Genomic DNA, 27,672 nt, shown 5'->3' with positions numbered 1-27,672 from the left:
GGCACACAGTATCCGTGGGTGAAGGGGATTCAAGTTTGTTCAAATGAAGGGCCACGCCCTCTTTCAAGGGGAGATAATAAAGAATTACTGAAAAATTAATAACATCTTTTAAAAATCTTCTTCTCAAGAACCACAGGGCCAGGAAAGATGAAACTCATGTGGAAGCATCCTCAGGTAGTGCAGATTCAAGTTTGTTCAAATCTTGACCCCCGGGGGTAGGGCGGAGCCACAATGGAGGATCAAATTTTTACATAGAAATACATAGGAAAAGTCTTTAAAAATCTTCTTCTCAAGAACAGCAAAACCATTATGAGTCATATTTATATGAAAGCATCTTCAGATAGTGTAAATTCATGTTTGTTCAAATCATGACCCCCCGGGGGTAGGACGGGGCCACAATGGAGGATCAGAGTTTTACATAGAAATATATTGGAAAAACCTTTAAAAATCTTCTTCTCAAGAACAGCAAAGCCATGATGAGTCATATTTATATGGAAGCATCCTCAGGTAGTGTAAATTCAAGTTTGTTCAAATCATGACCCCCGGGGGTAGGGCGGGGCCACAATGATGGATCAAAGTTTTACATAGAAATTTATAGGAAAAATCTTTAAAAATCTTCTTCTCAAGAACAGCAAAGCCATGATGAGTCATATTTATATGGGAGCATCCTCAGGTATTGTAGATTCAAGTTTTTTTTTCTAATCATGACCCCGGGGAGTAAGCCGGGGCCACAATGGACTGTCAAAGTTTTACATAGAAATATATAGGAAAAATCTTTAAAAATCTTCTTCTCAGAAACAGCAAATACCTGATTGGTCATATTAATATGGAAGCATCCGCATGTTGGGTAGATTCTGTTTTGTTCAAATCATGACCCCCGGGGGTAGGGTGGGGCCACAATAGAAGATCAAAGTTTTACATAGAAATATATAGGAAAAATCTTTAAAAATCTTCTTCTCAGAAACAGCAAATACCTGATTGGTCATATTAATATGGAAGCATCCGCATGTTGGGTAGATTCTGTTTTGTTCAAATCATGACCCCCGGGGGTAGGGTGGGGCCACAATAGAAGATCAAAGTTTTACATAGAAATATATCGGAAAAACCTTTAAAAATCTTCTTCTCAGGAACAGCAAAGCCAATGATGAGTCATATTTATATGGAAGCATCCGCATGTTGGGTAGATTCTGTTTTGTTCAAATCATGACCCCCGGGGGTAGGGTGGGGCCACAAATGACGATTAAATAGAAATATATAGGAAAATATCTTCTTCTGAAGAACTGCAAAGCCATGATTAGTCCTTTTGATATTGAAGCATTTTCAGGTAGTGTAGATTGAAGTTTGTTAAAATGATGACCCCTGGGGATAGGGTCGGGCCTCAATGCGGGGTCAAAAATTTTACATAAGAACATATAGAAAAAATATTTCTTCTCAAGAACAGAAAAGCTATGTTTAGTCATATTGATATGGAAGCATCCTCAGGTAGTGTAGATTCAAGTTTGTTCAAATCATGACCCCTGGGATAGGGAGGAGCCACAATGGTGGATCAAATTTTTACAAAGGAATATATGGGATTTTTTTTTAAAATCTCAAGTACAACAAAGCCATTTGTTATATTGGCATGGAAGCATCATCAGGTAGTTTAAAATTCAACCCCCCCCCCCCCCCGGTAATCTTTTTCAATACTGAACTAATTTGTACTTTTGCCAAGCCAATGTGCTCAGGTGAGCGATGTGGCCCATGGGCCTCTTGTTAAAAATACGTGCAAAGTTTGCTGATAAATATTGGTTTGTCTATCATTCTGTAGAACTTAAGTTCACAAATTTGACATGAAACTTTTTTATCCAAGTGGAAGTTTCGCATGTCATCGTTTAAAGACATACGTGAGGAAAATGAAGTCCCGCAAATGAAACAAAGCATAAATGTATGCAGTTCATACTGTCGCCTCTCATGCGTCTTTAACAAATACAACATTGAACATTCCTTCCTACATGTGCTAAAAAAGTAGGGTTTATGGAGGCAAACGTTTTTGTTTCAATGAGTACTGTGGACAGGGAAAGTAGTGTTCGAAGACCTGGTTGGTGTAAAACCTTTTTATTTGAGTTGATTGATGTACTGAATGAGTTAAGTTTATTAGTGCAGATTCTGACACATCTGTTTCATATTTAGATATTTTACTAGAAAAAGACGTTAATGGTAACCTAACGACAAAGCTGTATGATAAACGTGATGACCTCATCTTTTCAGTCGTCAACTTCCCTTACTTATGTAGCAATATACCCTTATCACCTGCATATGGGGTTTATGTCTCTCAGTTGATACGATACGCAAGAGCATGTTCTTGGTATGATCAATTTCTAAAACGAGGCAAGCTATTGACAAACAAGTTGATGAAACAAGGATATCAACAGTCTCGTTTGAAGTCATCATTTCGGAAGTTTTACGGTCGATATAACGACCTTGTCAGCACATACAACCTATCATTGAGTCAAATGCTGACTGACGTTTTTCATACTAATTGTTAGGCCATTATTTATACACTGAACTGTCCACGGATTTTTCCGTTTTTCCCTATCATGACAAGGAGCACATGGCGGGTGTGACCGATGCTCAGGGATGCTCACTCCTCCATATGGCACCTGATCCCATCTTTAAATTTTGCGGTCCGTATTTGCTGTGCTCCAAATTTGTATCGTTTCATTGGACTTTCGAGATTGAATACTGTTCGTTATCTTCATACTTCATATACAAGAATTGCAAAGGCGATGTTGATTAGTATATATGAAAAACTTGCAAGCCCAGGAGTGGACCTTAGCGTATCCTAAAAGAACAGTTAAGATAAAAAGAAGCATCTGTTCGCGCTATTTTGATTGTAAGTAGCATATATTAATTCTAAATACGAAAAAAAATAAATTCCATATGCAAAATAGAGGAAGAATGTCTGGCAGCAAAATGAGGAATAATATCCATAGGTTTGTTTGTTTCTGCAATAATTTTTAACACACAGTATAATAATTATACTATAAAAGAAATTATTTCAGAAACAAGAAAAGTGAATGTCATTATAATGACATTTGAAGAAATTCTCGGGGTTTATCTCTCTCAGTTTATTCGATACGCCAGAGCATGCTCTACGTATGAACAATTTCTAAAACGAGGTAAGTTATTGACAAACAAGTTGATGAAACAAGAATATCAACAGTCTCGTTTAAAGTCATCATTTCGTGAGTTCTGTGGTCGATACAATGATCTTGTCAGCAAATACAATCTATCATTAAGTCAAATGCTGACTGACTTTTTTCATACTATTTGTTAGGCCATTATTTACACACTGAATTGTCGACGGATTTTTCCGTTATTTCCCGATCATGACAAGGAGTACAGGGCGGATGTGACCGGTCGGCAGGGGATGTTCACTCCTCTATGGCACCTGATCCCACCTCTGAAGTTTTAGAGGTCCGTGTTTGCTCTGCTCTTATTTTGTAATGTTTAATGAACATTTGAGCTCGAATACTGTTCGTTATCTCCACATATTTCGGTAAAAGGAAAATTTCTTTAAAGAATGAAAAAGGTGAAGATGAGGGAACAGTTATCGATTAAAAAAAAAACCTACAAATAATACAAGTCATTGAATACGGTACAAAACACGGACCCCTGGAAATTCCAGAGGTGGGATCAGGTGCCTAGGAGGATCGAGTAAGCATCCCCTGTCGACCGGTCACATCCGCCGTGAGCCCTTTGTATTGATAAGGACGGAATATTCTTAGTCGAGTTTAGTACAATCCAAATTAAGGCCTAACAATTGGAATGGAATATATCTGTCAAAACCCTACCCAATAATAGGTTATACGTATTTGTTAAGAATGTCATCATAAGTTAACGACCATAGAATTAACAAAATGATGACTTTTAAATTCTGCTTCATAAGGGATTATAAAAACAGGTCGGCAAATAAAGGAGCTCAATATGTGCCCATCGTAATTCCAACAGTTTGTAAATTGGAAGACTGGTCTCCAAAAACTACATAGATGTTGTCAGTGATGAACTCCAGCATCCTTTAAATATCAACCTCAGAGTACTTGTGTGTAGAAGTAGAGCGGTGATTTTTCACGATGTTATTTTGTTGATGACCAATCACATGAATCACAAGATATGAAAATTTTAAAGTTCCATTTTTATTGAAGATGCAGTTATCTATGAAATCAAAAAGACTAGTTTTTAATTTATCGTGAGGAATGGTTGTTTAAAGTGTAAAAAAGTCATATGATTGAATGTTACTAGGCCTAACTTTGGGGGGAAAAAAGTGATTTTCTTTTCTTTTTTTTTCTTTTTTTTTTTTTTAAAGTTCTTTAGAAATTCTTCTTGTCGATAAAGTTTATAATTTTAGATACATAAAACAATGACAATCAAACTTTTTAGAAAGCGTCAATGGGATCTTGACTGCTGTATCCCAAAGTAGTTTTGTGTCGATCCCCGAGGTGAACCCGACTTTGTACTGTACGACATGCTTTGCCCGTCGATGGTACGAATAATTTTGAGAGAGAGTTGATGCATAATATAAAGAGCCGGTGCTGCACGCAAAAATGGTAAAACGGCATATATTTTCTTGCTTTTAGTCCATTGTGTTAATTTGATGGAGATAAGTAAAGTCATATGTTGTACGCTATGTCATGACATATCTATATTGTAAACAATGAAATAACAAAACTGAAAATCGGTTTGAATTTTCTCTGTTGATTTGCATCTTAAGCGAATAGGGGCCTATATGATAAGCCGTTGAATACACATTCAGACACTAATTAAAGAATTTGTGGCATGTAAACTTTGTTGTTTTATTGTAGCTTTTCTATTCCTTTTTCAAATCACTAGTTGGGAAGGATGTTGTAGTTGAATTAAAGAATGATCTGAGGTAAGATTATCTCATGAATAAATATTATACATATGAGTACGCTTGATTTGTCTGTAATACACCCAGAGTTATACCTTAGAATCAATAGCAATTTGGGGTAGACTTTACTTTACCAGTCCCCAGATCCGCAAGATCCGCGCGCTCATTGTACTATGACGTAAGATTTATGTCACTCAACTGATTAGGGTTAGTTTTGCACATTTTTTGACTGGTTAGGGTTAGTGTTTCACCCACCTGAAAGATTAGGGTTAGTCCTTGCACAGGTTTTCTACTGATTAGGGTTAGTCTCACATCAGTCCGAGAGCCTAGGGTTAGTCCTCGCACATGGCTTAGTCTAGCTCCGCATGGGAGATTTGGGTTAGTCCTCGCATACCATCCGAGAGATTAGGGTTAGTGTCTTGTTCTTTTAGATTAATTAAGAAATTCAGTTGCATCTGTATTTTTTGCAAGATCTTAATTCAGCTTCAACGACAACTCGTTGGTTTGTTTACATGAAAAAAATGGCAAAGTACGAATTAAAGAAACGGCACTAAGCACGGGCTTCGTTGACAATTATTTTTTGTCTCCTTTTCACTGAATAAACAATATTTATTACTTTTTCCAGAGAACGAGGTTAAAAACTTTGTTTAAAATCAAAGTTTTAAACTAAACTTTTAACCGTAGAATTCGATTTTGGGGTCAAAAAAGCTTGAAACCTCATACTTTTTATTTTCTTCGATTGCTCACGCGATCTCATATATATTGAAGTCGCCTACGGCGACACTATATTTTAGTGTGTTTTTCTGGGGACCGGTAAAGTAAAGTCGCTCCGCAATTTGATGTAATGTAGTATTTTCAACTAATTTTCAATATGGACATCAAAATTGCAATAGCAGCTAAGGAGATCCTTTATAGAGATTTTTTTTTTGTTTTTTGTTGCATTTGTGAACACTTTAAAAAAAAAAATCTATAAAAAAAATAAATACTGTTCTTGAAATGGAAAATAACTTTGTAAATTAAATATTTGGTCATACTCCAACATATCTATAAATAGTGACTTTGGGCACTAAACTTGTTTTAATGATGGTAAATTTATGAAATGCTAAGCATTTTCATTTATTCCTTAGACCATGCACAGAATGTATTGAACTCAAGACTAAATTACTGCACACAATAAATAGCAATATAAACCTATCAAATACCAGACAGTAATCCCAAATACATAAATTTTTAAAAAAAAAAATAAAATTTTACCGCTCCTGCATGGTGCTCCACCATTTTCTAGGCATATTTTAGTGCATTTACCAATAAGGTGTAGGTGGTGTATGCCTAAGAGTGTACACCTTTGAACTTGATTATGAAAAAGTGTGCACTTTGTGTTCAATATATCTAGATCAAGCGCACCAAACAAGACATCATTATCTGCACTGCCCTTTCTGTCTAAATGCAGCTGAAACTATGTCTTTCATTGGTAAAACAGAGGATTTAAATGAAATTTCATGCAAGTTTTTTTAATCATATATCAGCAAGAAATTTGACGGCTGTTTTTCAGTAAGATAGTTATATCATATTACTCCCTTTTGGATGATTTCAGAGTTGATAAAGTACATGTATTTATAAACTAAAGAAAAATGTCAAGTCTTAATTGCAACTTTTCCAGTATATTATTTTCTTGTCAATTGTAAGAGAGTCTCATGAGAGAGGTGGATTGATTTACCAAAATGAAGACCACAGTGTACAATGATAATATAAAAAATATTTTTGAAGTACTTTCCTTTATACCTGAAGTACATAATTATCTTTAGAGGTCATTTGCTGCTCTTCAGAAATGTTCATATCTAATATGAGAGCACTAAAAATGATAAGTTGCCATGCTCTTAAATTGAATGGACTGAGATTTTGTATTTATAAAATAAATCTCTCATAAAAATTATTTTCTTGCTTCTTTTTGACTGTTACTTGACTTCAAATGTAAATGACTATTTTTTCATGTTAAAACTGTGATCTTACAGTATTTGTGGAACTCTGCATTCAGTAGACCAGTTTCTGAACATAAAATTGACAGACATTACAGTGACAGATCCAGATAAGTACCCTCATATGGTGAGTGATGTGTGCCATTTGTATTGCTTTTTAGTTATTATTTCATGGAAGCTTATATTGCCATTATTTTGAAACATATATGTCAAAATAAATTTATTTAAATAAAGTAGAATAAATTTTACACCTACTTTAAAAATAAGAATTTTTTTTTGAAGAGAAGTATTATTTTTCTGATACATGATTTCAACATGTAAATATAGAATAATATTTTGCACTTTTTTAGCTATCTGTGAAAAACTGTTTTATTCGTGGGTCTGTTGTGCGATATGTTCAGCTCCCTGCTGATGAATGTGACACTCAGCTGTTACAAGATGCAGCACGCAAAGAAGCTGCCCAGAACAGACAGAGGTGATGAGAATACAGGCCTGTGTAAACACAAGATGATGTAAAGAGGCAGCTTGTTGACCGTGTCTGAGCACAAGAAACTAGTGTTCAAATATAGCAAACAATAACATGATGTACATGTATAGTAGGCATGTCGTACATACAAGTGTATTCTTATTCTTCAAGAGTTTCATTTTTTCAATGATTACATTTTTTTCTGGTTTTAAAATATAGATATGTCTTTACAAGGTTGGACTCATTTCAGTTGAATACATAATAACAACAGATTGTATGATGTAAATTTATGTGTAGAAGTACTTGTACACTGTGTGTAATAGTTCAAAATAACTGATGTTTTCCAGGCATTTTTCAAGATTTTGATATTTGACGTGCCAGGAAAAACGTCAGAACCGGCACCATTATGAAAAGTGGAAATTTGCCGCCTCCAATCAGAGGCCACATTCTAGGGTCAATTTTTGATACATCCAAACCGAATTAAATGTCTAACTCACATCTTACTAAAAGTACAATGCTTCTAGTACTTACAAATATTGCCTTTATTTATTTGTTTCTTTGTAATATTAAGTGTCTGGTAAAACATTTTATCAAACTTTCGAGGTTCGTTCTGATTTCATGCATTTTAAAATCTCATGAGACCTGTATCAAAATATGGAGTGATATTTTCTTTTAAGCAAAATTGATGAGAACAAGAAACATAATGCTATTGATAAGTTGTGAGTTTGACATTTAATTCAATTTGCATGTATTGAAAATCGGGTTCAGTTGGCGGTGGGGAAATTTCCAATATCAAAATCATGAAAAATGCCTGGAAAATGTCAGATATTTCAGACTATGTGTGTAATAACTTGACATCTTGTAGTAAATATATCACCAAAATTTTAGGTGTTTGATGTATAAAAATCTTTTATTATCAAACACTAGTAATGTTTGTCTTTGATCATATTACAAACTATAGTCTGCCTTCAGACACTCATTTTATTTTAGAAAAATAATTATTTTGTAAAAAAGGCACCAGTATGTATGAATTGTATCATTTCAGGTGATTTTTCCGTACATGTCTTATAAGTAACACCTGGACTATCATTGTTTTGATGTTGTAAATCAAATTAAAAAAAATTAACATTCATCTTAAAGCTTGGTATTCATTTACTCATATACCTATTGGAGGACATCATAGGAGCAGGTGTGTTTGTAACAATATTCATCCAAGGATATACATATTTCAAGGTACCTGTATGTATATAAGGCTCACATGTCCTTAATTTTTAGATAGGATTTCAGAATATGAAGTAAATATGAGGGAATTGATAAGAATGAATATCTTACTTGGATATATCTCCCACTGCTGAAAGACATAGCTCTTAAATTCCTTCAATCTAGAAGATAGCTTTCAGTAAATGATTAAAAACAAATAAACAAACAAATTATTGATATCTTGCATATGATTAATCTATACAGGAGAAATAATTTGTTTTTTATTTTTTATGAAATTAAATACAGAAAAATACTTTCTGCAATTTAGGCATACCAAAATGAATAAATCTCAAAACAGCCTGAAGTTACAGCTTTATGAATTACTTGAGGTTTTATAAGATAATTTTGTATAAATGCCTGCCCTTCATAATGGTACAGTTAAATGAGGGTAAAAACATCTGACTTGATTCCAATGTTGTCCTTTACAAAAGCTGCAGTCGGGAAAAGGTATTTATTTTTTTTAAGAACTTGTTACTGTTCATGATCATTTTTAGTATTATATTGTCATGGAAAATTAATTTTAAAAAAATCACAAAAAATGAAATCTTTATAAGTATTCTTTCATCCATATCTATGGATTGTAAATTGTTGCACACCAATAAGACAATAGTCAATATGATATTTTACTCCTTTCTGTTTCATCAGTCCATGATTTGTTAATGTGAACAATTTTACTGTTGGCTGTGGCTGTCAATTGGAACTGCAGAAATCTATTTCATAACATGGGGGGCATACTTAAGGATTGTTTGTGGCAGTTATTGGAGGAGGTTCTATATTTAGCTGTTGTCTGAGTTCCTCTAGATTATCCTCCCAGTGCTCTTCCCAGTAAACAGCCATCAGAAACTTGGCATTCTGTCCATTTCTTATTGCCCAGGGGAGATAAGTATCAAGATATTTCTTTGTGTGTCTAAAAAAAAAAATCACAAATTTTATGTACAATACATGTAATAAGGAAAATAATTCACATTTTATTTCTAAATTTAATGACCTTTTATACAGCACAGACTTACTTTGGCCCTAATCTGAGAGGTCCAAACAAAGCGCCCAGAACACACATTGGCAGCCCAGTTTGTAGGGCTTCCACCCATTTGACTGCCACTTCTCCCAGCATATGAGGGGGCATCCCTAGAATCGAGTGGAAAAGGTCATGGACCTGTCGATATCTTAACATGACATACTTCAGTTCTGGGTCATCCACAAAATGAATTGGTAATCTAGCATCTGGAGAAAAACCCTACAAGATATAAATGAAAATCTTGTACTTTTGCAAAAAAAATTAAATTGATGTGAAATGCATGGTCAAGTTGTTTGTTGGTGATGTAACTTACATTTTTGCTTAGGAAATGCCAGTATTTTTTTCCAAATGTACCTTCAGGCAAACTCCCAAGGTAGTCAATGGACACTGTATTTGTATTAATGACTGGCTGTTCCCTGGACATGGAGAGATGGAAAGTTATTCAACTTTTATAAAAAAAACCAAACTTCTTGTTGAAAGGAATATCGATAAACCAAAAAAATGAATGTCACTGTATATGTTCTTTGCTTGTCTTTTCGATACTTTTTATTGAAAAATGGTTTCATTAACCTCCCTCCCCCGTTCCCCCATAAAAATTGTCAAACTCACTCATATCAATATCAATGAGACCAGAATGTTAACACATTCATAAAAAAATTATGCATCAGACAGTGGACTTTTGAAGGTACAGGTAAAGTTTGGTATCTTGAAATCATTGAGACTCTTGGAAAATGTTGAGATATTTCGAGTGTCAAGATATCTGAGTTGAGACTCGACATCCAAGATTTCATGATATGGCAAATTTTGTTATACATAACCTAAGTAATAACAAAAATATCTTAATGATAAAATGTTTCTTTCTCCATATCAAAAATTTTCTAAATTTATTGAATTGCAGTCATGTAACATTTGTTTAAATGTGCTGTATTAACATCAAACTGTATAAAGTAGGCACCAAAGAGACAAAAAATATCAAATACAGTGTTATTCTTATTTTATTTGAGGAAAACACTCGTAAAAACAATTCTTTTAAATGTTTATTCCTTACTTATGCAGGTAATGTTACAAATGTATTATTATTTTTGTCATTTATTGTTTATAGCCAGATTTTTATCTACTGAATGCATTTTAACCAAAAAATAAGTTGTTTTGAAATTTCTTAAATAATTTATTTGATCCAATTTGTTTGTAATTTAATATATATCAGTTGCCATTTTCATAGGTTTCTATATAAATAAACATATATTTATGCATTTGAAAGCATGTGCATTCCTCAATGATATACATGTAACACAAACTGTTGGTCAATTAATGTCTCATCAACATGCAATGATGCTTGGGCTTCATTTATAAACAAGTTCATTGTAAAATTAAGAAGAGTGCGATCAAAACGCAGGGATTGTAGAGGTGTGTGAATTTCTTACGATATCAAGATATATGGAATCAACAAAGTGTAATAAATGACCCTTAGACAAACACTTCCACCCAGGTAGAATATTGCCCCATTGTTGACATATACCAAGAAAATTTTGATATTTGGACTGTGAGTATATGTCAAAATAAGTAGGGTTGTTGACATTATTTAAATTGACATATCTGAGTCTTGCAAATAATCATTTATATATAGGAAACTATATAGGGATTGTGGATGGACATCAATATATCCAATGTCAATATACTGAAGTTTACCTGTACATTGTATATGCAAAAGTAGTGAACATTTCGGGGTTGAATGATGTTGGCCTTACTCAAGGAACTCGAATAATTATTTATTTAAAAAACAGATATATTTTTCTTACCGAAGAATCCTTTGACCAGTTGGATCAGCCTCCATTTTCTGTTTGATGGAACGAAGAGCCCATGTTCCTGTAGTTTCACCAAGTGTGGCAATCATATCTGTCATAAAGATTTAATTTTATACATGTTTTACCAAGCTGATGATGCTTATAACAATAATACAATAATAAAATATTTCACTTGTCAGTAAGAGATTCAAAAAATGTAATGGACCAGACCAGGTGTTCAGATCTGCACCCCTGAACTCTTTGCTATCTGGCCACTAGCAAGCAACCTGCCCAACCACTTTAAAGGTCTTTGTCCTTGAAGAATCCAGCTCAGGCTCATGCAGTGCCATGCCTGTTAGGTTTTCCATTTGTTTTTCCCTGAGCATGGCACAGCAGCACTTTGTATCTGATTTGATTGTAAAGAGATGCCAATTTTATTTGTTTTCAGTACAAATTTATAATAGTTACCATCTCTGCCTGGATCCAGAAGGGACATTCCTGCTGAGCCAATAGATAGAAGCACTTTCTGTAGATTAGTTGTTGGAATGTGTCCTGGGTATAGTTCATCATACTCCAGTTTGCGCACTCTCAGCTGACCATTTCCATCTACATACATCCTGTCATCGTTTTCTGCAAATAAAACAAGAGGCCATGGGCCACAAAGCTCACCTGAGTAACTTTGGCCCTGCTTTCACCAGATTTCCACTTGTAATACTCATTGTGGCCCCACACTACCCTAGGGGGCCATGATTTGAACAATTTAGAATCTACCCTACCTCAGGAAGCTTTCACATAAGTTTCAGCTTTTCTGGTCCTAAGGTTCTTGAGAAGACGACTAAAAAATTTTTTTTCTGTAAGTTTCAATGTAAAACTTAGATTCCCTATTGTGGCCCCACCCTACCACCAAGGACCATGACTGGAACAATTAAGAATCTACTCTACCCCTGAATGTTTCCACATAAGTTTCAGCTTTTCTGGCCCTGTGGTTCTTGAGAAGATTTTTAAAGATTTTTCCATTATATTTCAATGTAAAACTTGGATTACCTATTGTGGCCCCACCTACTCCCCAGGGGCATGATTTGAACAATTTAGAATCTATGCTACCCCAGGATGCTTCCACATAAGTTTCAGCATTTCTTGCCCAGTGGTTCTTGAGAAGAAGATTTTTTAATGACCCCACCCTATTTTTGTCTTTTCTTGATTATCTCCACTTGGAAGGGGAATTGGCCCTTCATTTTAACAATATATATTCCCCTTTACCCAAGGATGCTTTGTACCAACTTTGGTTGAAATTGGCCCCGTGGTTCTTGAGAATAAGATGAAAATGTGAAAAGTTTACAGATGGACGGACGATTGACAACACGTGATCAGAAAAGCTCACTTGAGCTTTCAGCTCAGGTGAGCTAAAAAGAGAGACTTTCAATTAAAAACACCTTTTTTTATTTAAAAAAAATGTATAGAGATATCAGTGTCTTTCTCATTTTAATATGAACTTGCTTTTATTCTCAAAACAATCAGAAAATTATGTATATCAGATTAATAGGTTAATTCAGTACAGTATTAATTTTCCCATTAATATTATTATTATTACTAAGATAAAGTATGATTTTAATTTAAATAATTTATTTTTTGACAAAAACCACATGTGGCACAAGTCATACAAATAATATACAAATATAGTAGCACAGATTTCCATATATTAAATGTATGAAGTTAGAAATATCTTTTATCTTTTCTGCACGATTTTCAACTTTTGATAACCCTGATGATGAGACTATACCTGCTAAACTTTAGGTATATTAGGGATGCCGCAGCTCACTTTTACAGAGTTATTCAATCTTAGTAATCTAGACTGTATTCTTTTGCCTATTTTTTTAGCTCTACTGGTCAGACCAGAAGAGCTTATGTGATAGTAAGGTGTCCATCATCCATCTGTCTGTCTGTCTAGCTGTCCGTCCATGTGTAAACAATTTTTCAAAACGCTACTCCTACTACAGTTTTGATCTGATTTCAGTATAACTTGGCACACGAGTAGACTACACTAAGATACATAATTCTGTGTATCGGTTTTTGATTTCAATGAATGGCATTGCCATGGTTACTAAAAAAGAAATTTCTTTGGAATACTTTCAAAACGATACTCCTCCTACAGTTTAGATCTGATTTCAGTATAACTTGGCACACAAGTAGACTATACTAAGATACATAATTATATATATCGGTTTTTGATTTCAGTGAACGGTGTTGCCTTGGTTACTAAAAATAGAAATTTCTGTGAAAAACATTCAAAATGCTACTCCTCCTACAGTTTTGATCTGATTTCATTATAACTTGGCATACAAGTAGACTTTAATAAGATACATAATTCTGTGTATCAGTTTTTGATTTCAATGAACGGTGTTGCCATGTTTACTAAAAATAAAAATTTCTTGGAAATACTTTCAAAACGCTACTTTTCCAACAGTTTTGATCTGATTTCAATATAACTTGGCACACAAGTAGACTATACTAAGATACATCATTCTGTGTATCAGTTTTTGATTTCAATGAACGGAGTTGCCATGCTTACTAAAAAAAGAAATTTCTGTGAAAAACTTTCAAAATGCTACTCCTCCTACAGTTTTGATCTGATTTCAATATAACGTAACAAGTAGACTTTAATAAGATACAGTAAAACTCGTTTAGTACGAACACGGATATAGCGAATTTACGGATATAGCAATGTTTTTTTGCAATCCCTGGCAAAATTCTTAACAATTCCTTGTAAAACTTAATGGATATAATGAATTTGAATTCGAATTTACTGTTATAGCGAACTGATTTTGTATCCCCTAGACGTTAAAAATTATGCAATTCACATCTTTTATAGCGAATTTTCATAGGTTTAAGAATTTAAAATATTGAACTATACAAAACTAATTTTGTAAGTTTTTTTATTTTTGAAACTCAATTTAACCAAAAAAACTTTGGAACTCCAAGTTAGTTTTTATACTTTATACTTCACTAAATACGGTAGTCACACTTAAAGGAAAAAAATCTATATTACGAATTTGCTACATATTCTTTAAGGAATTCATTATATGGATATAACGAATTACGGATATAGCAAAGTAAATTCGGAAGTTCCTAGAACTTCACTATAGCCGAGTTTTACTGTACACATTTCTGTGTATCAGTTTTTGATTTCAATGAATGGTGTTGCCATGGCTAGTAAAAATAGAAATTTCTGTGAAATACTTTCAAAATGCTACTCCTACTACAGTTTTGATCTAATTTCATTATAACTTGGCACACAAGTAGACTACACTATGATACATAATTCATTGTATCAGTTTTTGATTTCAATGAATGGTGTTGCCATGGTTACTAAAAACAAAACTTTCCTTGAAAAACTGTCAAAATGCTACTCCTTCTACATTTTTTGTCTGATTTCAGTATAACTTGGCATACAAGTAAACTACACTGAGATACATAATTGTTGTTATTATGTTCCCCAAACGGAGTTTGGGAACATATTGTTTTTACTCTGTTTCTTATTATTATTATTATTAGGTCTTACGTTTTCAACGGAAGACCTATAGTGATTCTACTGTTTCTTATTATTAGGTCTTTCCACCTTTCTGTGGAAAGACCTATTGGTTTTCTTCTGTTTCTTATTATTCTTCTTATTTTTCCGCCGCAAGATTTTGAGTTTCAAGATTTATCGAAAAGATTTATAGTCTATGAGAATGAACTCCGTAAAAGATTTTTGCAGTTGACCCTGCGTATATGAACTTTGACCCCTCGAGGAGTTACATCCCCTTTCGCAATAAAAGCTTGTTATCGCTACTTCTTTGAAACCGTAAACCATAGAGATACGAAACCTTCACCAATGTCCTCGACTAATTTAGGGGACTCTTCAATCTATTCATTGCGAAAGTATTCGTCAACCCCTTCAAGGAGTTATTGCCCCTCCAAGTTTTTGATTTTTAGAAATAATTTAAAATTTTTAAAACAATAAGTCGTAAAGACATGGGACCATTGCATAAGATTCATTGACCTCAGACCTTAAAATATATGCAAAGGTCAAAGGTCAAGGTCATTCGAAATATGAGAAATTAAGCTCTTTTTATATCTCTTTTGTCTTTCAACATATACTGATTATCTTTGCATCTATAATATGTCCTTCTAAAACTATTTCAAAGATTTCATTCTTGTCCCCCGAGCTTGACCCATTCAAAAGTTGTCACCCCTTTTGCAACAAAACCTTGTTATCGCTACTCCTCCGAAACCGTAAACCGTAGAGATTCCAAACCTTCATCAGTGTCTTTGACTCATTTAGTGCTCTCTTCATTCTATCATTGCGAAAGCATTCTTTGGTCCCTTGTATGAGTTACTGCCCCTGAAAGTTTACGCTACTTACATTTAATGATCTTATGTTTAAAACGGTGTATCCTAGAGACATGGGACCAACTGCATCGGCATACTTGACCTTTGACCTTGAAATATAGGTCAAGGTCAAAGGTCAAGGTCATTTAAAAACGTAAGAAATCCCTTATATATGTGTAAAATATAGCAATTCGCCAAATGACCTTGAACTTTGACCTTGACCTTTGACCTTGACATTGGGTCAAATGGAAAAGTTAGGACATGCATCCGGCTCCAGTATCAGGTAAAAATACAGAAAGTAAAGATTTCTCTTTTTTTCTTTTTTCTTTTTTTGTATGACCTTGACCTTTGACCTTGACCTTTGACCTTGACTCAAAGGTCACAATAAGGCTTAAGGATGTGGAAGTAGTTACAATTCTTAGTTTGAAAGAGGCATAAAATAAATAATTCACCCCCCCCCCCTTCTTAAAAAAAAAAAAAAAATCACATCAACAACAATGTAGAATATTACTCTAGAATTCAAACCAGACCTCGGATCGACACCAGATTTGGTACAAATGTAGTACAGACCTCAGAGAAACTTTCTGGAGAGTTTTACGGTGAGTCTTGTAAGTTTATAGAGGTCATGAAGTTTCACGGCAAAAACTACAAGTTCTGTTGTGTTTGAAATTTAAGTGCAGGTGAACGAAGAAATGATCTAAACCTTTTATCGGCTATTTCTTCAGATGTCGTTAGTAGCATTTAATTCTCCTGATATGATACGACATTTTAATACCAAGCATTCTCTCTTTCTTTTACATTTGGAATTTATTTGATTTTTATTTAGAATTAATCAGTTTCCAGAAATAGCGATTTTCGGTATATTAAAAACAATTCTCGCTTTCATTGTCGTGTTTCCCTTCTAAAAATGCATGTTGGGAATTTAATTTGGGCTACACATATTTAATTTAACCCAAAGAAATGCTTATTTAAATGTTTCATATTTATTTCAGGATATTCAGCCAGAAATGTTAAAATCCGAACCCGATCTTTTAAGCTTACAACGAAGCTATTTACAAAAATTCAGCATGCTCACAATATCGATGAATCGGGCTTACAGTCCATTAATACATTTTCATTAGGGAACAGTGTTAACGTTTTCTCACGCAGCCGGTCCCTTGTTAGGTCTTTCCACCTTTCTGTGGAAAGACCTCTTGAAATGCTTATGTTTATTATTATTATTAGGTCTTTCCACCTTTCTGTGGAAAGACCTCTTGAAATGCTTATGTTTATTATTATTATTAGGTCTTTCCACCTTTCTGTGGAAAGACCTCTTGAAATGCTTATGTTTATTATTATTATTATTAGGGCTTTCCACCTTTCTGTGGAAAGTCCTATTGAAATTGTTCTGTTTATTATTATTATTATTTTTCCGCCGCGTGTTTTTGAGTTTCAAGATTTATCGAAAAGATTCATGGTCCATAAGAATGTACTTGGTAAAAGATTTTTGCAGTTGACCCTGCGTATATGAACTTTGAACCCTCGAGGAGTTATAACCCCTTTCGCAATAAATCCTTGTTATCGCTACTCCTCCGAAACCGTAAACCCTAGAGTTACGAAACCTTCACCGATGTCTTCGACTACTTAAGAATACTTTTAAATCTTGGTATTGCGAAATGATAGATCGAGCACTTTGAAGAGTAATTGCCCCCTGAAAGTTTTTGTTCTTTATGTATAATGAAAAAAATTTAAACGATTAATCGTAGAGACACGAAACCAACTGCATTGGATTCTTCATCATTTGACCTTCAAAATCTGTTCAAGGTCAAAGGTCAAGGTCACTCTAAATATGAGAAATATAGCTCTTTTAAAATCTCTTTTGTCTTACAACATATATTACATAACATTAAATACATCATATGTCCTTTTAAAACTATTTTCAGATTTCACTTTTCAACCCCTAAGCCTGACGCATTAAAAAGTTCTTGCCCCTTGTGCGAAAAACCTTGTTATCGCTACTCCTCCGAAACCATTGACCGTAGAGATGCGAAACCTTCGACAGTGTCTTCGACTACTTTAGAAACTTTGACCTTGAAAATTAGGTCAAGGTCAAAGGTCAAGGTCATCCAAAATACGAGAAATACAGAATATATGAAAGGGGGGGGGGGTGTTAAACCAATATAAATGTATGAAATAAACTATTCCACGCTTTAATTATCTTGTTTTCTTCTTAAAATGCATGTAGATCATTTTATTTATCATAGCTGCATTTAATATAACCCACATGGAAGCTTGTTTCATTCAGGAATCTTCTTACTGAGCCTGCAACAATCTTAGGATCCGCAGTCAGGTCGCTTTGAGTCCAGTCCATGTTTTCCTATATGACGACCTACATACCATTAGCCTCGAGTCCGATTTATTTCATCGGCACTTTTCTAAGTAGTTTAACTAAATCAGAACATTTAACACCTCAAATTAAACCTTCGAATGCACAGTGCACAAAAATAGAATTACGATATGCACAGTAAAACACATGTCATGCATGCATTGTACTTCCATGGTAACTATGTAAACAAATGCCATCAACACGGAAGCAAAAAGAAAAGAGAGAGAGAGAGAGAGAGAGAAAGGAAGAGAGAAGAAGAGAAAGGAAGAGAGAAGGGGAAAGAGAGAAAAATTGGCCCCTAAATCGCCAAAAAAAAAAAAAAAAAAAAAAAAAAAAAAAACATCTTTTTTTGGAGCTGCGCGAAGACCTTTTGAACTCTACGGAGAAACGAGCCCGAGTATAAATCTATAGCAAAAGACGAATTTTTGAGTTTATTTATTTTCTTGTATTTTTCTTCTTCTTTCTTTTGTTCTTTTGAAAGCCAAATGATATGGAAACATGTTTCTCAAAACTATTCAATTCCGATAACTATGTTGTACAACAATTTTTTTAAAATTCCAAAATAGGTAGTTTACTGCATACATCTTCATCCGAATTCGTGGCGTAGTGGTTAGCGCGTCTGCCTTTCAAGCTAAGGGTTCTGAGTTCGATCCCTGCTGGAAGAACTTTTTTTTTTTTTTTTTTTTTTTTTTTGGCATTTTTCTTCTTTTTTTACAGCCCAAATTACATGGAAACACTTAAAAAGGTGGAAAGACCTCTAATTGTTCTGTGAACAATTAGTCTACTAGTTATTATTATTATTCTTATTTTTTTGACTTTCTAATTTTGTGCACGCGATTTCTCGAAGACTATTGGATGGATTTACATGAAATTTTTAGGAAAAGTGTGTTGTAATATGAACTTGATCTATCTGAGAGATTTTTTGGAAATTTCCTTCCGGTGCCAAGTTACAGACCATTTTCTGATTTCAAAATGACATTTTGTCCGCGGATAATCTCAAGAACGACAAGAGATATCAATGTGAAACTTTCAGGGATTATAGTTCGTGATAGGTACTAGCCGGGTCACTACTTTTCGTTCGTCGTCGGCACTTCCGGTCGCCTACGGAAGTGATCAAAGAAATCGTAAAATTTCAACTTTCCTTTTTTAAATCAATACTTACATCAAATTATTGGATCTCTTTTGTAGTTTCCAAATATGTTGGTCCCACCGGAAACAAAAACATCAACTTCCGGTTATAAGAGAAAAACTACATAATTTGAATATTTTTCTTTCCCATTAATATCTTTTGTAGATAAAGTATTTGAAATGAATTTTAAATATGTTATTCAGAGTGCAAATGTCTAGAGTAACGTCAAATATCTTTGTAAAATTCACTTCCGGTCGCGTGTTTTCCTGTCCTCAAAATGAGAAGTTGTCTGAGCATGATCTCGGAAACGGTAAGAGATTATGACACCAAACTTTTATGAGCAACAGACCTTAAGATGTCGGCAAAACCATTTGGGTTAAGAGCGTCAGTCGTCACTTCCGGTCGTCACAGGAAGTGATCAAAGAAAATGAAAATTTCAACTTTTTTTTTTTAATTTAAAATTGCATCACTTTATTGCATCTTTTTCGCAGATTAGAAAGATGTTTGTCCTCCCACCGGAAACAAATACGACAACTTCCGGTTAGAAGAAAAAAACTAAATAATTTGAGTTTTTTAATTTCCCGTAAATATTCTTTATAGATAAATTATCTGAAATGAATTTTAAATGTGCTATTGAGAGTGCAAATGTCTAGAGTACCCTTAAATATTTTTTCAAAAATTCACTTCCGGTCGCGTGTTTTCCTGTCCTCAAAATGAGAAGTTGTCTGAGCGAGATCTCAAAAACAGGTAAAAGATTAAAACATCAAAATTTTAAGAGTAATGGACGTTGAGGGGTAGGTGAAACCATTTGGGTTAAACGCGTCAGTCGTCGCTTCCGCTTCTCACAGGAAGTGATCAAAGAAATAAAAAAATTTAACTTTTCTTTTTTAAATTAAAACTTACATGACTTTATTGCATTTTTTTTGCTGTTTTGAAATATGTTAGATTCCACCGGAAACAAAAACGTCAACTTCCGGTTTTAGGAGATAAACTACGTTATTCTTATATTTAACTTTCTCATAAATATCGCTTATCGATAAAGTACCTGAAATGATTTTATGCATGTTGTAGATACTGCAAATGTCTGGAGAAAAGTCAGAGATTTTTTATAAAATTCACTTCCGGTCACGTGTTTATCTGTTCTAAAAATTAGAATTTAATCCTACAATATTGTTCGGCTACAGTAAACGACTGAGGACTAAAACTTTCAGGACTGATATTTAGTCATCAGTTTATTTGAATCGTGAGAAAATCTTGCATCGCCGTTACTTCCGGTCGTGAAAGGAAGTGATGTAAAAAAGTGAATGGTTAATGGTTAGCACATTGGATTTTCACACTGACGATTAGGGTTGAATCTCCAGAGTGTCTGAATTTCTTTTATCACTTTTTCAGCTTGAATTTTCGTTTTTATTTTCAGAATCGGACGGAAGACCTCTCATTGCTCGCAATGAGTTTCTAGTTATTATTATGTTCCCCAAACGAAGTTTGGGAACATATTGTTTTTACTCTGTTTCTTATTATTATTATTATTAAGGTCTTCCGTTTTCACGGAAGACCTTATAGTGATTCTACTGTTTCTTATTATTATTATTATTATTATTATTTTTTTGACCAAATTTTGTGCAGGCGTTTTCTCGAAAACTATTCAGTGGTTTTTCGTGAAACTTTCAGGAAAAATTAGTCATTGTATGAACTTGTTTCATCACAAGGAAATTTTGGAAAATTCCATTTTGGTTCCAAGTTACGGGCAATTTCCTGATTTTAAAATGAAATTTTGTCCTCGAATGTTCTCAAGAATAACTAAAGATATGAACTGGAGACTTATTGGAGAGCATAGAACGTGACTTCTAAATTTGTGGAATCACATTTTCGTTCGTCGTCGGCACTTCCGGTCGTTTACGGAAGTGATCAAAGAAATCATAAAATTTCAACTTTCTTTTTTTAAATCAATACTTACATCACATTATTGCATCTCTTTTGTAGTTTCGAAATATGTTGGTCCCACCGGAAACAAAAACGACAACTTCCGGTTATAAGAGAAAAACTACATAATTTTAGTATTTTTCTTTCCCATTAACATCCTTTGTAGATAAAGTTTTTGAAATGAATTTTAAATATGTTATTCAAACTGCAGATATCTAGAGTAACATCAAATATCTTTGTAAAATTCACTTCCGGTCGCGTGTTTTCCTGTCCTCAAAATGAGAAGTTGTCTGAGCAAGATCTCGGAAACGGTGAGAGATTAAGACACCAAACTTATATGAGCAACAGACCTTAAGATGTAGGCAAAACCATTTGGGTTCAGAGCGTCAGCCGTCACTTCCGGTCGTCACAGGAAGTGATCAAAGAAATCGAAAATTTCAACTTTTCTTTTTTTAATTAAAAATTGCATCACTTTATTGCATCTTTTTCGCAGATTCGAAAGATCTTGGTCTCACCGGAAACAAAAGCGACAACTTCCGGTTATAAGAGAAAAACTACATAATTTGAGTATTTTACTTTTCCATCAATATTTTTTTCTAGAAAAAGTATCTGAAATGAATTTTAAATATGTTATTCAGACTGCAAATGTCTAGAGTAATCGTAAATATCTTTCAAAAATTCACTTCCGGTCGCATGTTTTCCTGTCCTCAAAATGTGAAGTTGTCTGAGCGAGATCTCAAAACTAGGTAAAAGATTAAAACACCAAACTTTTATAAGTAATAGACCTTGAGGAGTAAGCAAAACCATTTGGGTTAAACGCGTCAGTCGTCACTTCCGCTTGTCACAGTAAGTGATCAAAGAAATCTAAAAAAAAATTAACTTTTCTTTTTTAAATTAATCCTTGCATCACTTTATTGCATCTCTTTCGCTGTTTAGAAATATGTTAGATTCCACCGGAAACAAAAACGTCAACTTCTGGTTTTTGGAGATAAACTACTTTACTTTGGTATTTAACTTTCTCATAAATATTGCTCATCGATAAAGTACTTGAAATGACTTTATGTATGTTGTATATATTGCAAATGTCTAAAGAAAAGTCAAAGATTTTTATAAAATTCACTTCCGGTCTCTTGTTTACCTGTTCTCAAAATTAGAATTTGATCTCACAATATTGCTCGGCAACAGTAAACGACTGAAGTCTAAAACTTTCAAGACTGATGGTCAGTCATCAGTTATATGAATCGTGAGAAAATCTTGTATAGCCGTTACTTCTGGTACTTCCGGTCGTGACCGGAAGTGATGTAAAAAATGAATGGTTAACGTTAGCAAGTTGGATTTTCACGCTGACGACAAGGGTTAAATTTACAGAGTGTCTGAATTTCTTTTATCTCTTTTTCAGCTTGAATTTTTGTTTTTATTTTCAGAATCGGACGGAAGACCTCTCATTGCTCGCAATGAGTTTCTAGTTATTATTATTTTTCTTCCTGGGTACTTTTTTGTCTGTGAGTGATCTCCGAAACTATACATCCGATTGAGTTGAAACCTTTTTAGGGTTAATAGGAATGTTATGTAGATTTGCGGAACGAAGGTCATTTTGCCCGCACGTGCATGCACGTGCGTGCGCGTGCAATGAGTAAAATGAGAAATATACTTGATATAGCCATAACTTTCATATCTTTTGATGAAATACTTTGATACTCAGAATATAAGGATATATTAATAGTGTAGACAAGATGACATGGTCAGAATGCACATGCATGCACGTGCGCGCATGCGCATTGATTGAAATAACCAATACAATTGATATAGACTTTACTTGTACATTTTTTGATGAATTGCTTTGAAACTCAGAATATAAATATATATTAGAAGTGTATACAAGAAGACTTGATCAGCGCACACATGCATGCACGTGCGTGCGCGTGCAATAAGTAAAATGAGAAATATACTTGATATAGCCATAACTTTCATATCTTTTGATGAAATGCTTTGATACTCAAGATATCAGGATATATTAATAGTGTAGACAAGATGACATGGTCAGAATGCACATTCATGCACGTGTGCGCATGCGCAATGATTACAATAACCTATACAAATGATATAGACTTAACTTGTATATTTTTTGATGAATTGCTTTGAAACTCAGAATATAAATATATATTAGAAGTATAGACAAGATGACATGATCAATGCGCACATGCATGCATTTGCATGCACGTGCGTGCGCGTGCAATGAGTAAAATGACCAATATACTTGATATAGCCAGAACTTTTACATTTTTTGATGTAATGCTTTGATACTCAGAATATATAGACATATTATAAATGTAGACAAGACAACATTGTCAACATGCATATGCATGCACGTGCGCGCGCATGCAATGCTAAAATGACCAATATACTTGATATAGCTGTAACTTTCATACTTTTTCATGAAATGATTTGATATCCGAAATATATAGATATATTAATAGTGTTGACAAGATGACACGATCATCATGGACATGATAGATATACTTAATATAGCCGAATTTTTTTTATCTTTTAATGAAATTTGAATATAAAGATGTATTAAAAGTGTAGACAAGTTGACATGGTCATTTTGTACATGCATGCCCGTGCGTGCGAGTGTAATGCGTAAAAAAAAGCCCAATATACTTGATTGCCTTATTTAATGAAGCTTACAGGGAATAAGACACCAAAAGGAAGTTGGGGAGCGTTTGGGGAACATCTGTAACGGTCCCCGTTACAATTAATACTAGTTATTGTTCTTTTTTCTTCTTATTTCTTCTCCGGTACTTTTTTGTCCGCGAGTGTTCTCGGAAACTGCTCATCCAATTGAGTTAAAACCTTTTTAGGGTTAATAGGCATGTTATGTAGATTTGCGGAACAAAGGTCATTTTGCGCGCACGTGCATGCACGTGCGTGCGCGTGCAATGGGTAAAATGACCAATATACTTGATATAGCTGTAATTTTTATATTTTTTGGTGAAATGCTTTGATACTCAGAATATAAGGATATATTAAAAGTGTGAACAAGATGACATGGTCAACATGCACATGCATGCGCGTGCGCGCACGCGCAAAGCGTAAAATGACCAATTTACTTGATAATATCGTAACTTTTATACTTTTTGATGAAATGCTTTGATACTCAAAATATTTATATATATAGAAAGAGTAGACAAGATGACATGGTCATCATGCACATGCATGCATATGCATGCACGTGCGCGCGCGTGCAATGTGTTAAATGACCAATATGCTTAATATAGCCGTAACTTTTATATTTTTTGATGAAAAGCTTTGATACTATGAATTAACAGACATATTATAAGTGTACACAAAATGGCATGGTCATTATGAACATACATGCATGTGCGCGTGTGCGCAATGCTAAGATGACCAATATGCTTGATTTAGCCGGAACTTATATATTTTTTGATGAAATGTTTTGATACTGAGAATATAAAGATGCATATATAGTATAGACAGGATGACATGGTCATCCTGCACATGCATGCACGTGTGCGCGCGTGAAATGCAAAAAATGACCAATATACTTCATTGCCTTATTTAATGAAGCTTACAGGAAAAAAGTCACCAAAAGGGAGTTGGGGAGCGTTTGGGGAACATCTGTAACGGTCCCCGTTACAATTATAACTAGTTGTTTTTGATTTTGTTGAGTGATGTTGCAATGTATAACACAACGACTTGGACACGGTTATATAGATATATTTATTAAGTCACAGTTGTACAATAGACGTCATGTAGATGAACAGTTAAAACAAATTGTCAGCACAGCTTCTAAGTAAGAGTTCTTAGTACAAATCACTAGTACTGTTAACTACTACAGTTCACTTGTAGTCTTACTAGTACAATCGCTAGTACAGTGCAATGGTTACTTAAATTGAAATTTCTGTAAAATTGCTTTGAAGGGCCACTCCTCCTACAGTTTTAGTCTGAATGCAATAAATCTTGCTACAAAAAGATTAAACCAAGGATCATTATTCTATGTATTGCTGTTGCAAAGTTTCAAGTCCAAGTGCTCTTTTTATCTTCTTTTATAAGTAAACCAGTAGAGCTACAGCCTACAGTCTGGTCAGAGACTCCTCGCGAGCCAGGGGTCCTGAGTCAACACGTTGCCATTGGACCCCTGGCATATTTCATTCAATATTTGTGTGCTGACTGTAGCGACGTCTTTCGGAAAAATTACAAATCTTGATTGTTTTTCTTATCTCTCAACCAATCACATTATTTATAAGCCATTCTATGATAAACAATTTGTAACACGTGCATTTGAGGTGTCAACTGAATCCTTATCTAACTATTTATGAAAGCTTTAATTTGATTGGTGCTTCTCAATGAGAGAAGCAAGCCCACGAATATTGAATGAAATATGCCAGGGGTCCCATGGCAACATATTGACTCAGGACCCCTGGCTTGCAAGGATGGGTCAGAGACTTCTGGTTCACTTCTGCGTAACTTTTGTTCATGTAAATCTCTTTATTTATTTATTTTTTCATTTATTTTGTTCATGCAAATCTTGTTTATTCATTTTTTCATTTATTTATTTATAACTGTTATCATTATTTTTTTTCTAATTTATTATCTACTATAATGTTGTAAATATGTTTGATGTACATTGTAATGCTGATTTTGAATCTCTGTTTTGGAGGAAATAAAGAAAGAATGAATGGCAATATCTTATGGAACATGTTAATGAGAAACATTTAATGACCTTCACATGTCAACAAGGGGAACGACTAAGCTCTTGATTTAAATTTTTTAAGATGACAGAGACTGAATGAAAAAGAAACAGCATCAAAATTATCCTTTGGTGCATACAGTTGCTTTTTTTTCTCAAAGTATGAGAAATGATTGAGAAACAACAAAATGAGATTCCGCCAAAAAAGACTTTTAGATATCAAAAACAAAAAGGGGGCTTAGAGCTTCTGCTTTTCATTTAAATTTAAATAACAGATGCTGAGTGCAACAGAAATACCTCAACTTTGGTAAGATTTATGTCCCGCAGTCTGCTATCTCACAGTAATCTATGAAGTCTTGACAGATTTCATTAGGTTTTAGGGTCTTAAACTCTTAAACTGAATGAGAGATAAATTAGACAAATCTGTTTAAATTGACTTTAGAGTCTCCACCCCTTGCACTCTGTAACTCCATTGTGAAGCCTCCATCCTACGCATTTTACACCAAGCCATTTATCGGTAATTTAAAAATTGGTATAATGCATGATTCATATAAATCTTAAATTGAATCTTTGGGTAGACTTTACTTTACCGGTCCCCAGATCCGCAAGATCCGCGCGCTCATTGCACTATGACGTAAGATTTACGTCACTCAACTGATTAGGGTTGGTTTTGCACATTTTTCGACTGGTTAGGGTTAGTCTTGCACCCACCTGAAAGATTAGGGTTAGTCCTTGCACAAGTTTTCGACTGATTAGGGTTAGTCTGGCATCCATCCGAGAGATTAGGGTTAGTCCTCGCACATGGGTTAGTCTAGCATGGTTTAGCATCCGCCTTGGAGATGTGGGTTAGTCCTCGCATACCATCCAAGAGATTAGGGTCAGTGTCTTGTTCTTTTAGATTATTAAGATATTCAGTTGCATCTGTGTTTTTTGCAAGATCTTTATTCAGCTTCAACAACATCTCGTCGGTTTGTTTACATGAAAAAAATGGCTAAGTACTAAAGAAACGGCACTAAGCATGCGCCACACGCGCTTCGTTCACAATTATTTTTTGTCTCCTTTTCACTGAATAAATAATATTTATTACTTTTTTTCAGAGAACGAGGTTAAAAACTTCATTTAAAAACGAAGTTTTAAACTAAACTTTTAACCGTAGAATTCGATTTTGGGGTCAAAAAGGCTTAAAACCTCATATTTTTAATTTTTTTCGATCGCTCACGCGATCTCATATATACTGAAGTCGCCTACGGCGACACTATAGTTTAGCGCGTTTTTCTGGGGACCGGTAAAGTAAAGTCGTTCCGAATCTTTCGAGAGATGCTGTGATTGTTTGGCAGTTTTGATTTGATAGTAAAATATGCCTTCCTTGCCCTACCTGCTAAATTTCAATTTACCATTATTTTTCAGATGATACATATTCATCAACAAAATCAATATAACATTTTCATTATACCTCATTGTTTTACACCTAAAACAAATCATGCAAACTACATGTATACGGATTTAATACAAAAACAAATTTCTGAAGCTACTGTACATTTATTCGATTAAAGAATTATTTTGCTTTGGCAATGTTATGTCAAACATATGTATTACTGAGGAAATTCGGAACACTTGCCTTCTTGGTTCTTCGTTGCCAGAGTCCTAGTAATTGGAATTAAATGAACCTTTGTTCTGTTCTGTCTTAAAAAACAATATCTTGAGAAAGTTAGGCACTTCCGTAAATGGTTTCCAGTCATAACTTTCAATTTATCTCAACTTGTTTTAGTTTTCGCTGATCGTACGAG

The 27,672-nt window shown here is 34.2% G+C and overlaps 3 protein-coding genes across 3 annotated transcripts in view; 1 reads left to right on the top strand and 2 right to left on the bottom strand.

Moving 5' to 3' along the window:
• The window catches only part of LOC133172934 (uncharacterized), a 92,618-nt gene that overhangs the window by 1,464 nt on the left and 63,482 nt on the right, over positions 1-27,672 (bottom strand). The gene's annotated exons all lie outside the window — the stretch shown is intronic.
• LOC133173158 (U6 snRNA-associated Sm-like protein LSm2) lies at positions 4,527-8,462 on the top strand. Its single transcript, XM_061308099.1, has 4 exons — positions 4,527-4,586; positions 4,842-4,909; positions 6,901-6,991; positions 7,215-8,462. Exons 1-4 carry the CDS (start codon positions 4,584-4,586, stop codon positions 7,341-7,343), a joined length of 291 nt encoding a protein of 96 aa, XP_061164083.1. The 5' UTR covers positions 4,527-4,583; the 3' UTR covers positions 7,344-8,462.
• Positions 8,465-27,670, bottom strand: LOC133173157 (ubiquinone biosynthesis protein COQ4 homolog, mitochondrial-like). The gene is made up of 6 exons (XM_061308098.1): positions 27,504-27,670; positions 11,858-12,019; positions 11,405-11,501; positions 9,919-10,021; positions 9,601-9,824; positions 8,465-9,497 (listed from the first exon to the last, which is right to left on the bottom strand). The coding sequence occupies exons 1-6, from the start codon at positions 27,622-27,624 to the stop codon at positions 9,326-9,328; spliced, it is 879 nt and encodes a 292-aa protein (XP_061164082.1). The 5' UTR covers positions 27,625-27,670; the 3' UTR covers positions 8,465-9,325.

Source organism: Saccostrea echinata, unplaced genomic scaffold (genome assembly GCF_033153115.1).
Source record: "Saccostrea echinata isolate AGI-Se365-2 ecotype Australia unplaced genomic scaffold, CSIRO_AGI_Sech_v1 ptg000056l, whole genome shotgun sequence".
In the NCBI taxonomy this organism is placed as follows: Eukaryota; Metazoa; Mollusca; class Bivalvia; order Ostreida; family Ostreidae; genus Saccostrea; species Saccostrea echinata.
The sequence above is the reverse complement of the archived record's forward strand: the minus strand, read 5'-3'. Positions and strand labels throughout refer to the sequence as shown.